General features: G+C 45.1%; 1 protein-coding gene across 3 annotated transcripts in view; it reads right to left on the bottom strand.

The window, feature by feature from the left end:
• Positions 1-10,263, bottom strand: part of CAMK1D (calcium/calmodulin dependent protein kinase ID) — a 211,935-nt gene extending 201,672 nt beyond the window's left edge. For all 3 annotated transcript variants that reach the window (XM_039730902.1, XM_039730903.1, XM_039730901.1), the window contains exon 1: positions 9,503-10,263. In XM_039730902.1, the coding sequence (XP_039586836.1) occupies positions 9,503-9,594 (92 nt within the window). In that variant the 5' untranslated portion in view covers positions 9,595-10,263. The remainder of the gene's footprint in view (positions 1-9,502) is intronic.
• Positions 10,264-16,793: the final 6,530 nt, after the last annotated feature.

Below are 16,793 nucleotides of genomic sequence, written 5' to 3'. Positions count from 1 at the left end.
TGTCTATGACATAAATTACACGGCTATGGACAGGAAAATTAGCCAGTAAAATTACTCCAGATGCACTTAACGTGGCCAAGACCAGAAGTCCCCCTGCAGCCTGCAGTACCCGTGTCTGTGTACCTTTGAGAACTTCTTTTTTTTTTTCAGCTCATTTCTTGGTACATTCTCCCCTGACACCTAAATATATAGCCTCCTCCTTCCTAAAAGGCATAAGTCAAACCTGTGACAGGGGACATTTCCCTTCCTTCTAAATTATTCCTCTTATGCTCCAGTGCCTGGGTCATTAGGCCAAAAGGGGCCACACTGTTTTTCTGCCCCATTAATGTTTTTATCTAAGCATCTTCTCATAGTGCTTCAAGCAACTTGGCTAACAAGCTGTGTGTTGTTTGCCCCCCTCTTCCCTCCCTAGAAAAGATAAGAGGGGTTTGTGCTGCTTCATGGTGCTTTTTTTACATTTGAGAGCGTTTTATTTTGGGAGGGAGAGCTTGTTTGCTTTGCAATATTCAGGTTGCTATGTAATTATGCTAGAGAAGGTGTCTCAAAACACTATGGCTTACACCCAGAGAAGGAGGTGGTGTTTTTGTGATGCTCATCATCAGCCCATGGAAAAGCTCAACAGTGTCAGATTTTCCCCTCAAAAAAAGTTGAACAAATTAATTACACCCCTGAGGCAAGAAATCCCATTAAAGCAGAGGTGTAAGGCTGATGCTGATCCCAGAGCTTTAGATAGTCCTTAAGATAGCTCAGGCTGCAGCTACAAAATGTCCCAAAGTGAAAGACAAAGCCTTTGAATTTGTACAGGTGTTATTCAAGAAAACAGCGTGGAGGGCACAAATCAAGTTTAATGAGCTCACGGTGTCCTGTGCCACTGGCAGCACACACCAAGCACTTGGCTATGCCTAAAATTTCCAAAACACCACAGGCTTCATGGCTGAGCACATCATGCTGAGCTACTTACGCTGAGAGGCAGGAGAAGACAAGAGTGAGCAGTGGGAGGAAATCTCCAAGCCAACTCAAAAAACAGTGAAGGATTATCCAGGGATGCTCCAGCAATCTCTCTCTACTATGGCTGAATTTGATTAGCAACCTGTGCCTTCCCCAGAGGAGTCTTCCACGTGGCTGCAAAGCCTCTAAGTGCTCTCCTCTCTCTTCAGCTCTCTTTTGTGTTGTTTGGATTTTCTATGTAATTTGGGGTTTTTTCACAGTTTTTCATCCAATACATTCCATCATTTCTGCCCTTGCCCATCACAGTGGGGCAGTAGGGTCACAGTTGTTGAGTTTGTATGGAAAACATGCCTGCTTGAAGCTTGGTCCTTTGAATTATTTAAGCTGGGCTGGGAAGCTGGGATCCTGCTGGGAGCAATCCCACATCACCCCAAGAACTGTTCCAGCTCTTTATAGCTCTGGGCAGCTCTGGATTCCTCTGAGCAGCTGAAACAACACAGCAATAAAGCACCCACGCTGTTACCAACAGCCCAGAGACAGTGCTTTGCATCTCCAAACCTTAGCTAGTAAAAATGATTTATATGTGATGACCCTGGGTGAATCACATACAAATAAATATATTTTGTGGACCTTGGTGCTGACACAGTGCCCACTACTAAAAGAAGCAGGAGAGTCCACTGCATAAGGCTGGAGTTTGGATTCAGATGTAATTCCCAGCTTTTGGGTGTTCAGGCTTGAAAGAACATATCTTCAAATCCTCAACCTAAATTAGTGGGAGCATTAAGAGCAAGAAAATGAAAAGAATTCTGAAGAAAAAAAGTGCAAAGGAAAGGATCTAGCTGGGAGATGCCACAATCCTTTACCCTGTTGCTGCTCCTGGTCATTTGCATCATTACAAGTACCTCCTTTTTGTTCCTCCTAGAGACTCTAAGAAGACTGAAACTGTTTGGTTTCTCTCCAATTTGAGATATAAGACAACCAAAATCGAAATAAAAATAGAAACAAATCCTCAATACAACTAAGTCAGAATGCTTTCTCTCATGTGCTTCTTCTCATTTCACTCTTGGAAAAGTTATTTTAAGAGCTAATCTTATGCTGTCCAGTTGTCCTAAACTGTTGATATTTTAGCTGCGACCCATGATATTGCTCAGGAAAAGATCAAGCAAAATCAGGGAGTTATTGTTACAGAGGATCCCCAGCACTGTGCTCAGCTGTTCTACACATAGATCAGATCCAAAACAGAGCTTCCCAGTAGCTTTTTCTTAGCACATCCAGTGTTTAAAGAAAAAAAAAAAGAAAAGAAGAAAAAAAAGGCTTTTTAACTCAGCCAAAAAATTCTGCTTAAGAGTATTATTTTGATTTAACCTTATACAATCTGTTTGGTGAGTAATTCTGGCATAAAACTCAATATGCAGCTTTCAACATGGAAACATCAGTGAAAGGGCCTTCAAAAGTTTATTAACAATCTGTTATTTATAGTTTTCTTTTTCAAAAGTGATTGGCACAACATTCGTAGGAAAATTATAGGAACCGCCAAGTCAGACAATAAAAAAACATATTGGTGTTAAGATTTGATGGAAAGGTTTTAAGGAACACTATGATTGCTAGAAATGAGACATATTCTGATTGCTAAGCCAGCTATTTGTCATTCAACAGCAGCCCAATCACACACATATGTTTGCAAATTATTGTTATTGTTGTTAATTATTATTTACAGAGAAGCACTGAAATGCAAGGTGGTTTGAATTCCAATGAAAATGACAGATCGCTGCCCTAAGGAATTTTTTATCCCTCCTTTCACTCATTACCTGTTTACTAACAGCACCCATTTAGTTCCAACTAGTTTTCCTGCTATCTAAAATGACTAGAAAATTAGGTCCTATTAAGTAATCATGAATATAAACTGTGAGTCACCGGTTAAGTGAATACCATTACTGGCAATAAATCCAGAATCCTATTATAAATGCCTGTTATTGTCAAGCAGACCAAAACAATACTACTTTCTTCAATATTAATTGTATCCTTGCATGCTTGAAAGGATTAAGCAACCCCAACTAATATTCTGCACGTAGTCAGGAGAACTGCGTGTGAAGGACAACAAAAATAATTTAGGTCAGTAACCAAGGTGGAGAGAAAAAGAGGCAAAAGGAAGGAAGGCACGCACAGAGAGATCTTTCAGCTCCTGTGTGAAAGCAGATGGAGGGTGAAGGAAGCAGACAGGCTGCTCCAGATGGCAGGAGCGGCGGCGAAGAAGGCTCTCACACCCACTGTGTTGTGGCTGTGATGGGAACAAGAGACTTTTGGTTCAAGGATTGCTGTAGGGCTCCAAAGAGTTGGGTTCAGCTCCGTCCACCACCTCTATACCCTCTGGGTTTTGCCTGTTGGGAGCTTTTGGGGTGTCAGCTACCAAAAAAACACCAATGATTTTGTGCGTGCTTCACCCTACACAAAGAGAAGTTGTGGAATAGATATTTGTTATATTGAAGTCCTGAGGACTGAGATTAAGAGTTGGCTGAGGCAAGGTTCACATTTTCCTAAGCAAAAAACAGCAGGAGAAAACCCAAACTGTCTGCTCCAACCCAAGCCTAATATCTTGCTGTCCCCTTGCTGGTCAAGCACCCTCCTTGGCTGCACAGGCATGCAGTGAGCAGGTATTCCCTGGCAGCAGGGAGCTCAGGCAGGACCAAGGCATACTTGAAAGAGAATATCCACAGAAAAAGAGCCAAGGCAGGGGAAAAAATGAGACAAGGCATCAAAACTAGCAGACAAACAGGCTGACAAAGGAAGGATGAGCACATATGTGAGCTGACAATACAGCAACTCTGTGTCTCCAGAGTTATGTATTCACCTGAAAGCTTTTGATTATTGAGTATTTTGAAACCTTAATTTCACATGATGAAAGAAAATTGGCCTTTAGGCTACACTGTTGCCCCAAACAAGCACTTTCCAAAATGCACCTGTGAACCAGAGCTGGAGAGCTGTCAAAAATCCCTTCCCACCAATGGCTGCCAATTTTTTTCCCAATCTTCACCATCAGCCTTTAAATCCATTGGCCATCTTACTTTTCTTTCTTTCTTTCTTTCTTTCCTATTTCAATTCCAGCTGAATGCTCAAACATGTTATTTTCTGTAACTGTTCAAGGAAGACCCACAATTTACATCAAAAGATACTAACTCATTATTTTTAAGCCTTCAAGAACAAACTGGATAGAAACCTATGCCAGGCAATAGCAAGCAGGATTACTTGGTTTAAAACAAAATGCATCCCCTTAAAAGGAGTCCTAACAGTACTTTTCTGCTTTTGCTAAATAGAACACACAAACTAAAACATCTGAGTTGTTTCACACCACTAAGTTAAACATTAATATTTGGACCTCAGCTTTCACTCCTCCCACAGATTTGAGAGAGGTGCTATAAGCACCTCTTAGGACCAATTATCCCTGACCCCACATGGGTCTGACAGCAAGATTCCCAGAGTTATGGACTGTAAGGTCAGAAATGACCATGAACTATCTTCCTCTGTAAACATGGACAAGAGGCACTTTCCTACTGCTTGTAGCCTGAGGGCTTTCAGAGCTCCCCAGAAATCATCCCAGAGATCCACTTGCCTTCATGGTTTGCTCCAGTGGTTCATCAGCTTTGCTCCTGAAAACCTGCACCTCAACTTCAGCCTACTGCATTTTCTCCCCTGAAGTTGGTTTTGGTTTTTTGGTTATTTTTTTTTCATGTGAAATGTTTCTTTAATATAAAAAAATATAAAAATCAAATATACTGAACTGAGGAAAATATGAAACAGTCTGACAGAGCCACTGCTGCCTCACTGAGGTGTCATAAAAGAGAGGCAGCAATTGCTGGTAATGTCAGCAGAAACTCGAAAATCAGACAAATCCTTCAATCATCACAGGGGGCATCGAGCCAAGGAAAACACAAACATCAACATCTTTCTTTACATCTTGAGAACTTCCAAAATCAGAAGGGAAGAACTGAGTAACTTGCATGGTGCCTCAAGTTAAATGGCTGAACAGGGATGATCTGCTGTGTGAGTCCAACACGAGTGCCTTTGGCACCCAGCTGATGAAAAGGCAGGACCTTTGACCAGAGGCAGACAGATCCTGAGCCCTCTGGTACCTCCCAGTCTCTCTCCTCCAGAGAGGGGCCCCTGCCAGGACCTGTCCTTGCCACCAGCACCTTCTCAGCTCTGGGAGCCAAGGCTGGCCCAAGCCCCCATGAGGGTCTGAGCACCCAAACCCAGCGAGGAGGAGGTGGATGAGCTCAGGAGTGGCAGGGCGAGGCTGCAGGGAGGGAAAGGCAGCGTGGAGAGGACAGGGACACAGCAGACAGCACGTACGGGACGAGGTGTGTGCCTGTGTGCACGTGGGTGTGTGAGAGAGAAAGGAGATGTGAGAGGAGGACGAGGAGTGACTTCATCTCACAGCATGAACGAGCACGCATTGGAGAGTGGAAGAGCCACGGAGAGTGCCAGGAGCCCATCAAGTGGTGTAAGAGTATGGAAGTGACACAGATGAACCAAAAATTACCACAGAGCCACAGAGAAGAGAGAAAAACAGAACCACCCATATGTTTTTCTCTATAGTGTATTTTGGGAAAGTGCTGGAAACTTATTGGAAGCGTATTTGTCTTCCCACCCAGCTCTTACTATGTTATGGCTATATCCATGCAACTCCCTCTGTTATGCTTACCAAGCTTTAAGGAATCCACCACACCAGTTTTAAGGACAGAACCAGTATTTTCACAGTTACTAAATTTGAGCCTTTCTAAATATTGGAACTCTGATGTCAATTAGGCCTAATTACAGATATCTTAGAAATGTGGGGTTGATCTAATTAAGCAGATCAAGTGATGGAACCTTCCTCTTTAACTAGTGGATGGCATGGCGTTTCTTTTATTTCTCAGATGTCAAAATCTAAGGTTTAAAATGTCTTAGACATAATATATTTTAAATGTGAAGGGGGAAAAGTGATATTTCTCTGATCACTCATAAGATTCCTGCTATTGTTAAACTTCACATCTCTCAAGGGCTGGGGCAGAAATCCCCCTCTCCAGGCAGGCCCTCAATTCCTCTCTCAATTTGTGTTCCAGGGGGAACTGAGTACAGCTGCAATAGGTGAATTTGTGGAAATCTAAAGAGAGAAGAGTCAGATCCTCTTCTTTCCTCAAGCACACCTGCACTGACTTGGAAGGGACTCTAAATAACATTAATTGAGGATTTGGCCTGTTGCTATGATTTTATTTTATCTTTGACTTATTTTCCTTATTTTTTCTAGCTACTTTTTCAGGATTTGTAATTTCACTGTCAGCAAACAGGTCCAGTTCCAAAAGGGGCACTCCATGAATCTGTGCATATGGAGTGTGATGCCCTGTCCCACATGGAGTGGCACAGCCCAAGAGTGGATTGGGACCATCATAAATATATATATAGATATATGTATATATAATAACATATAAACTATACAAATAATCATGGTAATCATAAAATACACTAATATTGACTAGTGTTACCAAAATCTTTTGTTGACCCTCTTCTTTTGTTGTACCTGAGAGGTTGCAGCCCCAAAAGAAGATTGTACATGCTTTAATGTCTGCATTAATACAGAACAGGGTAAATACAGGTTTGGGTACATTTGAGCCAACCACTTCACTGCTGGTACTTTAAAAAATATTATTGTCCAATAGCACAGAGCAGAGCAAACAACACAGACCCCAGCCACCAAGGGAAACAATTGGGCGGGTGGAAAAGGGCTATTTTCTTACATCTGGACTTGGCATCCAGTTCAATTTCAGCATCAGTGTGGCTGGACATGATTTACAGGGATGTGTAAATAATTTATTCCAGTTCTGGAAGGGGAAGCTGGCTACTCATTAGAGTTTCCTTGAAGCCCAAATGATGTAATGATTAACTGACTTAGGATCTTTTTAATAATTCCAGCAAATTTCAACTCTCCCATGTCAAAGATCTGCTGAAGAGTTTTTATTCAGATGAAAGGCTCTTTTCTGAGAACAAATCATTAATAAGGTGTCCACATAGATTTAACATTCACAAATCAATGCACTTGAAATAAAATATGCTTTTAAAATTTCTTTTTCACTTTCTTCCCTGATTTGGGGATTTATTGCTTTTCTTCCTCTAGCCAATTTTACCACAGGCAGTTAAGACAGCTGCATGAAAAAGGGCTGTTTTTCTGTTAAAAGTGCTTTTAGCACTTTGGCATCCTGAAATGGAATGGCAAAGAAATGCAAAATACAGTTACTACAATCCAGTACATTTCATGTGACATGCCAAGTTTTTGACTCCATGCTAGAGAGAAATCTATTAGCCAGTGAGATCAAGTGCTGGCTGTCCAACACAGTTCAGCTTTACAGTGCAGGAGGGATCAAAGCAGATTTTAACCCTGCTCCTAAATAATGCCAGAGGAAAACGTTTTGGTGCAAATACTTTAAAGCTATTTATACCTGTATAGTTTAATTCCTATTTAAATACTTTCTTATCAATAATTGAGAATGTTTCCCATCACTTAGGCTCCTGGAGCCTGTATATCTGCTGCTCAAGTCAGTGAACCTCCCTTCACTGCCTTCAGTGGAAATGGAACAGGCACTTTAATGATTTGCACAGCAATGGCCTAAATTTTTTAGAAGCTTCACATCCCGGTAAGTCACACCAGACCTTGTAGGAACTGCAGGTGCTGCACTGGTGGGTGGCCAAGGACAGAACCAAAACTCAGATTCAAATCTTCTAATTATCAGCCTGCCCTTGGAAGCTAAGGAATGCACAACCAGAAGGTAACCCACGTGGAGGCTGCTAAACACACATATATTCATAACTAAATTCAGCTATGGCTGGAAAAGAAAACAGCTCTATTTTCTTTATATGGGCCCAAGTTTGTAATCCAATTATTTTAATTTTCTAAAACTTTCTAAATTGACTGTTAAATCAAGTTTGAAAACTTCACTGCTTCCACTCCCATCAGAAAGAACTTACCAAACTGTGAGTCTCAGTTAATAGTTTGAGACACTAATTGGCCATATTTAATGAATTTAATTTGCAACAGCCACGCTAATATGCATAACTATTAACTCTGACCAGCTTTGCCTTCCTTGGGACCTTCACCAGCTCCCCTTAACTACAGAGGGATCTGGACCAAGGCCACTGCGTTAATTCTTCCTGCAGCACAAATTAACCCTCGCAGGTGACTTCAACGCCACAGCCACAGAGATCTCAGAGAGCTGTGCAGTGGGAACCCCAGCGAATTGTCCTGCTGCTCAAACAAATCTCAGAGCACTCAAACTTTCCTCCCCAGCACCCCTTTGCTCAGGAAGGGCTCTGCACACCTGAGCTGACAAAGCAGGGCACGTCTCTCCCAGCACGGAATTCTCGCAGCAGAAACTCAGCGAGGGTGACAAGGATACATCACAACACTTGGCTCTTACGCTGCATTTTGCTTCTTCAGAGACCTGGACAGACATTTATTTGATTTCCTAAGCCGGTGTTTTCCTCAGGGCTGTGCTAACCAGCCCATCACGAGGGAGCTGCTGACCCATCTCCATGTCAAACCTGCAGCCTGGTCATAGGAAACCAGCGAGCCCACGAACCAGAAACACTCTGGTTATAGGGAGCCTTCCCTTGGAAGCAGAAAAAACCTCAAATGTTACCGTCAAAACTTGTTCGACTGTGTTTTGGAAGCGGCACGGAGCGCAGGAAAAGCACCGCTCGGGATTAACAGCGCTTGGTTTAACACGCTGGAAGTTTCAATGGGAGCTGTGGGGACACGGCTACGAGGAGCACTCACCACAACCCAACTCTAATTACACTGTACACACACACAGCAGCCCGTGCCGGCTCCTCCAGCACTGCCGGCTCCCTACCTTCACCATATCCTGAGGGAGAAAATGAGTTTAAACAAAAATAAAACTCTTTGCTCAGCCAAAAAGGCACCAGCCTGTACCCCGCTTCCTTGCACCATCTGTGCGTGTTTTTTCTCAGCCTTCAAAAAAAAAAAAAAAAAGCTACCAAACCAACTCTAACGTTTTACTAATCTTTATGCCTCGCCACTATAAATAAAACAAATAAAGCCCAACAACAGTTAAGCATCGTAGCTAAAACACATCCAATCCACTCCGATTATTTCTGCTCGTCTGTCCACGAATAGCTGCAGCCATCGGCTTTAGGGGAAGCGTGCAAGTCAGACCGCATTTATTTACAGTCGCACTATCAAGAAAAAACCTTCCCCCGTCTCCTCTTTCTACGAATATTTTAAAGCACTTGGGGTTTTTCCTTTTTATCGCTTTTTTGGGGTCGCATAGGGGGAGGGCGAGGGGTGATGCTAGCCCAGCTCCTGCCCCACAATTCTATTTCCCTCCGCGTTCCCAGGTCGCTCCGACTTCTTGCTCGGATGGATGCGCGCAGCAGCAGCCGCAAATCCCCGCGGGGAGACCCGCACCCAACCCGCACCCACCCGCGGGGGCACCGCGCATCCCGGGGGGACCGGGGGAAGGGACAGCGCCCGCCGCCGGCCCCGCAGCCCAATCCCGCCACCTACGTCCCCAGCGTCTCCTTGAACTCGAAGATCTTCTTGATGTCCTCCGCCTGCTTCTTCCAGGAGCCGCCGCCGTCCCCGTTCTCCCGGGCCATGGCCGCGCAGCCCCGCGCCGCCGGCTCCGAGCCCTCGGGCGGCTTTTGCTTTCTTTTCTGCCGCGGCGGCAGCGGCTGCTGCTGTTTCTTCTTCTTCTTTTTCCTCCTCCTCCGCCTCCTTCTTCTCCCCTTCCTCCTCCTCCTCCTCACACTTCCTGCCCGCCGCCGCTTTTATTTCCTCCGCGCTCCGGCGGGCTCCGCGAGTGTCACTTTTCCTGGGTTATTTCCTCCCAACTTTCTCTTTCCCCCTCCCTTCCCTCCCTTTCTCTCCCCTCCTCCGTGCCCTCCCCGCGGAGCCGCTGCCGGGGCTGCCCCGTCTCTCGTCCTCCTGCACCCGCGCCCTGGGGTCACTTTGCTCCCTGACTGACCCGCCCCGCCGAAAAGTCCCTCATTTTTTTTTGGTGTTTGTTTTTTCTTTTTTTTCTTTTTTTTTTTCTTGTGGAGGGAGGTCACTGTTTCTCTTCCCCCACCCCCGTGCGGGGCCCCATGGGATGCTCAGGCAGCCGGGCGCGGTGCGGTGCGGAGCGGCCCCGCGGGCGCAGCGGCTGTGCGTGGTTGTTATGGCAATGGGAGGAGGAGGAGGAGGAAGAGGAGAAAGCGGAGGAGGAGGAGGAAGAAGGAGGAGGCAGCCCCGCCGCTGCTCTGCTGCCTGGCGCTGCCCCTCCTGACTGAATGAAGATAATTCGCATTGCACCAAAACCACGCACGTCAAACGGGAGGGGAGGGAAAGCAGCGAGGGGGGGGGGAAAAATAAAAAAGGAAAGCCAGGAAGGGGAGGAAAAAAAAAGGAAAATTAAAAAGGCACACCACAAGCGGCCGTGCTGCCCGGACGGGCTCTGCGCTGGGATGCGCTGGATACGCGGGGATGCGCGGGGATGCGCTGGATACGCGGGGATGCGCTGGGATGCGCGGGGGCGGCCGTGCCCACCTGCCTCGCACACGCACACACAGTCCTGGGATGTCAGATCTCATCCCCCAGCAAGGACCACCCTCGCCCAGCCCAGCCCTCGAAGCAAGGGGCACCCCAAGAGGGGTCAGGCAGCCCGGGGGTCCGGCCCTGGCACCGCTCCCACCCCCGGCACCGCCGAGCCCGGCACGGCTCCGGCGTCTCGCACTGTCACACACACGCGTGGCTGGGGTTGTTGCTAAAAGCAGCTTTTTCTCAGCGACACTGAGACCTCTAGCGTCGTCACATCGGGCATGGGCTGAGCTCTGATGCGGGGTGACAGGCAGGATTCGTCAGACATCAGAGAAAATGATAGTCTGCACTAACTGAGAGATGCTTATAGTTAAGGTCTTTGGACTTCAGTTTTGGATTTTAAAAGTGTAATTCTTTTGGGACACTGAAGTTAAGTGACCAAATCAGAGGCTTTGCTGTTGGCAGTACGGGCACTCTGGTGCCTCAGGGGCAGCTCCAAACCTGATCAACTCCAAACCTGATCATCAAATCAGGACCTGAAAATAAAGCCAAATACAAGGAGCTAAATAACATTTGCTTTAAAACAAACACGACTGTATGCACTTTACTCTTTAACATGTATTGTGTCTTTCAACAGATTCCTTAAAATTTTATTCTGGAAGCTGAATTTCCAGATTTCTCGTAATTTATGAGCGGAATTTGCACAGTGTCAGCCTGTGAGGCTTTCCCTGGGTGTGGGCTGAGCTGTGCCTCTCATCTCAAAGGGGCTGTGGCAGAGGTGGGCAGTCGCAGGTGGGTGAAAGTGAAAACCTGGAGTACAGCTCGGGGTGTTTGGGCAATGCTACCCTCTGCTGGGCAGAGCCACTTCTGTGTGGCTTTGCTTGTGCCAGCTCCTCTGGTTTATTACTGCAGCCCTCTGATGCTTTGGTGGCTGTCCAGCCTCATGGACAGCCCAAACATCTCGGGATTTCCCACGATGGATGTTTGCGTGCTGCCACAGCATGAACTTTGGAACGGGTTTCCTTCTGCTCCTGACTTACTTCCATCTTCTCACTGCCCTCAGGGGATTTGCAGTTGCTCCATGGGAGTGTCACCAGGAGTCCCACCTGGGAAATGAGAGATGTGATTGACCTAAAAACATGCAGCTGACTACCAAATCCAAGCTGCCCTTCAAGCAGCACCACTGTGACATTTTCTCTCTCTTTCACATGTAAATCATGTGGTGTTAGAAATGCCATGCTCCTGCCTTCAGGAGATTGAGAGAGTGTGAGGCCAGGAAGGGCAGGTGTGATGGTCTGCCCTGACTCCCAGCCTGGTGGAGGTGCAAGAGCTTCATCCATCCAGAAGATGAGCATTGTCATTTACCTTGGGGCTATGGCATCCCAAAATCATCCACCATTTTATTTATGACAACACACTGGTCCCTATGGCATCACATTAAAGTCTCACTGCACAGACAGTGCCATCCAAAATTTTACTTAAAATTGCTCAAATCCTTGCCAAGGCTGCAATTTCTCATCATCAAATTTGCTTTAACTCTAGAATTTAAATCTAAGTTCTCTTTTCCTTATTTATCCTACTCCTTTAGTATCACATTAATGTGCTTTTTCTTTGTGAAATAACTCACATTTGAAGTAACTGATAGTTTAGACACCTCTGGAGCCATTACAGTTTTCATGAGAAGTGTAGGAGATGCTTCTGTTAGGCAGGGACCACTGGCACAATAGACCATAAAAGCCCCTTCAAAGTCATTACAGTCTGTCATGTCAGCCTGAATTTAGGGAGTCTGTAATCTTGCTTGACTGACAGGCTCCTGCAGAGCTATTGTAGCTATTTGAAGAGCAGGTATTTCTAAAAAATTAAGATCTTACGTGGAAAATTCTTTCTGGAGTGGCTGCAAGTAGCAGGGCGTGCTGCAGCTGCGGGGAGCTGCACGGCTGCATTCAATGTTTAATTACCACAACCCAATTACAAGAGCAGTAATAGAGAAGTAAAATGGAATGCACAGAAATGCCAGCATCGAGACTGACAATAAAACATAACTCAAGCCCTTTTAGTGGCTGCACAGAGGCCATCTCTCATTACCTGGGCCTGCTCTGCAGCTCTGCCAAGGGCTGTGTCAGAAAACAGCTAATGAGCAGGCGTGGCTGACGTGTGTTTGAAACAGCTGCACAGGCTGCACATGCCCCCAGCCACTCCACACAGCAAAACACCAAACCCTGACACTGCAGATGGACAAGTTCCAACTGGTTTTAAGGCCTTAATACTAAGATACTAATGCTTAATACTAAATACTTAATAATAAATGAATTAAGTAATAAATACTTAATACTAAATACTTAATACTAAATAAAACTTAATACTAAAATATTAATACTGTAGATTTAGGGGAAAAATTCAAAATTGACTTCTATATGAGATATTTTGTTTCAGTATAAAGGGATATGATTTTTGGAGCAATATTTGAAACTGCATTTTTACTGCTTGGTCCCTCCAGCTGATGCTGGGGCTGGTCATGTATGGTATGGCTGGGCTTGGCCACGTTCACTGCTGACCCTTCCTCTGGGCACTGTGAAACCAGTTTATCATGAGCATAAATAAAGGAGTCATGTCTGTTTTTCAAGCTTTTCCACTGACAACCTGGTTTTCCTGTGCTTAAATATCATAATATCAGACCTCTTCCCCAGCATCATTTCTGAGTCATGCAATATAATCTTCCTTTCCAATTACAAATCAGCACTATTGATGCTTTTCTGCAAGAGCATCAGAAACGTGGCTGTGGCTCAGCTGCTGGGGTCCAAGCCCAGGAGATGAGCACCCACATGTCCATGGCCATGTTTTAGGTTAAAATCTCACGTTCAGGCTCTGGAGCAGCATCACTGTAAAGCAAACAACACTCGAGCCCACAGCTGTCCTCTGCTGCCTTCCCTACCACGCAGCAACCTCAGATAGTGGGTTTTCTGCTTATGGCAGAAAAACATTGGGCCAGCCCCAGTGAGAAGGTGGATTCTTGGTGTCACACACACATAGGAGGAGCCAGGATTTTTAGTGCTGGTCTGCTCCCATGGGCAGTGATAGCAACGCTGTCATCCACGAGTGTAGACCTTGGCAAGAAACTCAAAGCAAAATCTTGGATGCTTTGTAGCCTCTGAAACAAGGCCGAGATAAAGTAAAATCCTGGGGCAAGGAATCTTCAAATTTGACAGCACAGGTCTTTATATTTTGAGATGCCGGGTCTGACTAGCATGGTAATAATTCCATCCAAACTCACAGCATTCCTTGGCATTTCCCATGGTGGGGATGCTGCAGCTCCAGCCTGTGCCCCATTTGGAAATTTGGAGGAAAGTCTCTTGGGTACTGTGCTTAGTCATGAAAAAAAAAATTATGACAAGTTTTGTTTGCATAAAAGAGAGAGACAAAATTGTTTCTCTTAAATGTCAATTTCAAATGTTTATTTTTTAAAAAATTGCTACTATTTCTTTAATTGGATAGTAATTTTAAAAACTGCAGTTGGAAAGGTGCATTTTGATGGGGAACCATAGGTTTTGGATCTTTACCACAGGTGAAACTAGTGGATATGGTTGGATTTTAATGTTTTCCAGATCAGTTTTGACACCACAAGTTCAGTACAGAAAATTATAAACTTGGCTCTAGGAACGTCCACAACAGAAGGCTGAACCTGCTGATGCCAACAGCAGTGCTCCTTTCAGCTAATTTAACACTTCTCAGTGATTTTAGGGGACTTTGACTTGGTCTGTACATCAACAGGATGCATGTGAAGAAGGGAACACAAATCCATGCCAAACAAGAGACTTCTGCCTGTCTTAGGTACACAGTTGTCTGTGGGCTTTTAGGGTTAAATATAATCCACGTCCTTCCACCACCTCTAAGCACATTAAAGCCTTAGATCAGTTTAAGCTCTCTAAGATGACCTAAGGCCCTTGCTCGTCCTAGGTAAACACTGTCCTAAAACATGCAAAAGTGAGGGAGAGGAGCTGATGGTTGTTGCCATTGCTGTTTTTCTCAGAGGGAGGAGGGAGTTTAAATTTCTGTCAGGTTTTTAACCATTTCTGTAAAGAGGAATGAACAAGAGCTGCTGTAGATGCGAGTCCTCGACCTGCAATTAATTGCCTGAAGACCATCTGGTGCTTGGTTAAGCTCCCATGTGCTTGTATTACTGGTGAGGTTTACAGATTCCAGCCAACCTCTTTAAGTTGCTTCTCTTCCCTGGTTTTATTCTCTTCAGAATAAACCTCAGAAGTTAGGGGACAACAGTTTTGACAACATGAGGCTGCTTGTTTCACTTTGGAAAAATTGCTGTATAAGAGAATAATAACCAGGCTAAATACATCACTTAGAGGCTGCTGTGCCATGTGTGCATTGCAATAAATCTTTAAAGCCAGGGTCGTAAATCACGGTCATATAAAAGTGTAGTGGGAGGAAAAAAAACCCCTATCACTGCCAAAGCAGAAGAGAGAGGAACAACAAGGGGGTGTAGATGGATGTGGGCAATGGGAGAGCTGGCAGGACACAGACAGGAGCAGGGAATGGATGAGAGATGGGCTGGAGAGGGGGAGGACAGACAGGAGATGTTCCCAGGGACAAAAGTTAGAGAGAGCTGTGGCATTCACATTCTCTGAAAAATCCCTTCGCCCAGGACTTTTCTCCTGGGAAGCTGAGAGGCCCCAGAGAAAAAGGGAAAAATCATATCTCATTTGCTTCTCCTGTGTTGTGCTCATGTGGAATGTGTTTGGAGATTGTTTACCCACAGGTGATTGTTTCATTGGGTTCTGCTGTGAGTTGTTTTCACTCATTGGCCAATCAGTGCCAAGCCGTGTCAGGACTCTGGAGAGAGTCACGAGTTTTTATTATTATCTTTTCAGCATTCTGTAAGTATCCTTTCTGTATTCTTTAGTATAGTATTCTTTAATATAATATAGTATAACAAAGTTATAAATTAGCCTTCAGAGAACATGGAGTCAGATGCATCATTCCTGCCTTTGTCGGGGCATCCCTACAAATACAATAAAGGGCAAAAGCACAAACCCCACTCAGTTCCTGATGTTGAGCTCTGGGGTCCCAAATCTTGCTGTTTCCCTGGTGCCAAGAACCCAATGTGAAATCACAGGATATTTCATAATGTTAGAGAGCTGCATGGCCTCATGGAGACAAACCCCAAACCCTGCTCACACTTCTCTTTTCTCAGTCCCTGGGCTGTGAAGTTGGAGGTTTGGCTCGGGATCCAATGGGCTGCACCTGTTGAGATCAATTTATGTAATGGGATAAGTACTGGTAAAAATGAGAACTGGATCTTTCTCTAGCTAATTTGGCAGAACTGGCTTTGCACACTTGAGTTTTGGGGTAATACTTTGGGACTTTACATCTCCAAAATTTATATTGAAAGGATTTTGGGTGATGAAGTAAGGACTGAAAAGCTACAAAAAATATCAAAAAAACAAGAATACAAAAATACTTCCAATTTGATGCCGTAAAATTATTTAAATTGGAAAAGATCTTTAAGATCATCAAGTGCCAGCACTCTCAAGGCCACCACTAATGTCCCCAAATGCCACATCTACATGTCTTTTAAATACCTCCTGGTGACTCGGCCACTTCCTTGGGCAGCCTGTGCCAGTGTTTGACAACCCTTCTAGTAAAGAATTTTTTTTCTAATATCCAGTCTTAACCTTCCCTGGCACAGGTTGAGGCTGTTTCCTCTTGCTCTGTCCCTTGTTACTTGAGGGAAGAGACAAACCCCCACTTGGCTACAACCTCCTGTCAGGGAGTTGTAGAGAGGGATAAGATCATCCCCAGCCTCCTTTTCTCCAGGATAAACACCCCCTCAGCTGCTCCTCATCAGATTTGTGCTCCAGACCCTTCCCCAGCTCTGGTGCCTTTCTCTGGACATGCTCCAGCCCCTCAATGTCTTTCTTGTCATGAGGAGCCCAGAACTGACCCCAGGATTTGAGGTGTAGCATCACCAGTGCTGAGTACAGGGAGACAATCCCTGCCCTGGTCCTGCTGACCACACTATTGCTGATACAGGCCAGGATACCCTTGGCTTTCTTGGCCAGCTGGGCCCACACTGAATGGCCAGTACAGCATGGCCCAAAATGAATTTGCTTGGTTTTTGTTTGCTTTTATTTTTCCCAGGATTTCTCCCTTGCTCTGAACAGTTCAGCACAGAAAATTCATCTGCACAACAAAAAAATTCTCCTTGTTGCTCCTGCTGCCCCACGCAGGGCACTGAGGATGGATCTGCCCTGGGAGACAGGAACAT

This window comes from Passer montanus, unplaced genomic scaffold, assembly GCF_014805655.1.
Source record: "Passer montanus isolate IOZ18808 unplaced genomic scaffold, ASM1480565v1 scaffold74, whole genome shotgun sequence".
In the NCBI taxonomy this organism is placed as follows: domain Eukaryota; kingdom Metazoa; phylum Chordata; class Aves; order Passeriformes; family Passeridae; genus Passer; species Passer montanus.
This window is presented reverse-complemented; position numbering and strand designations above follow the sequence as displayed.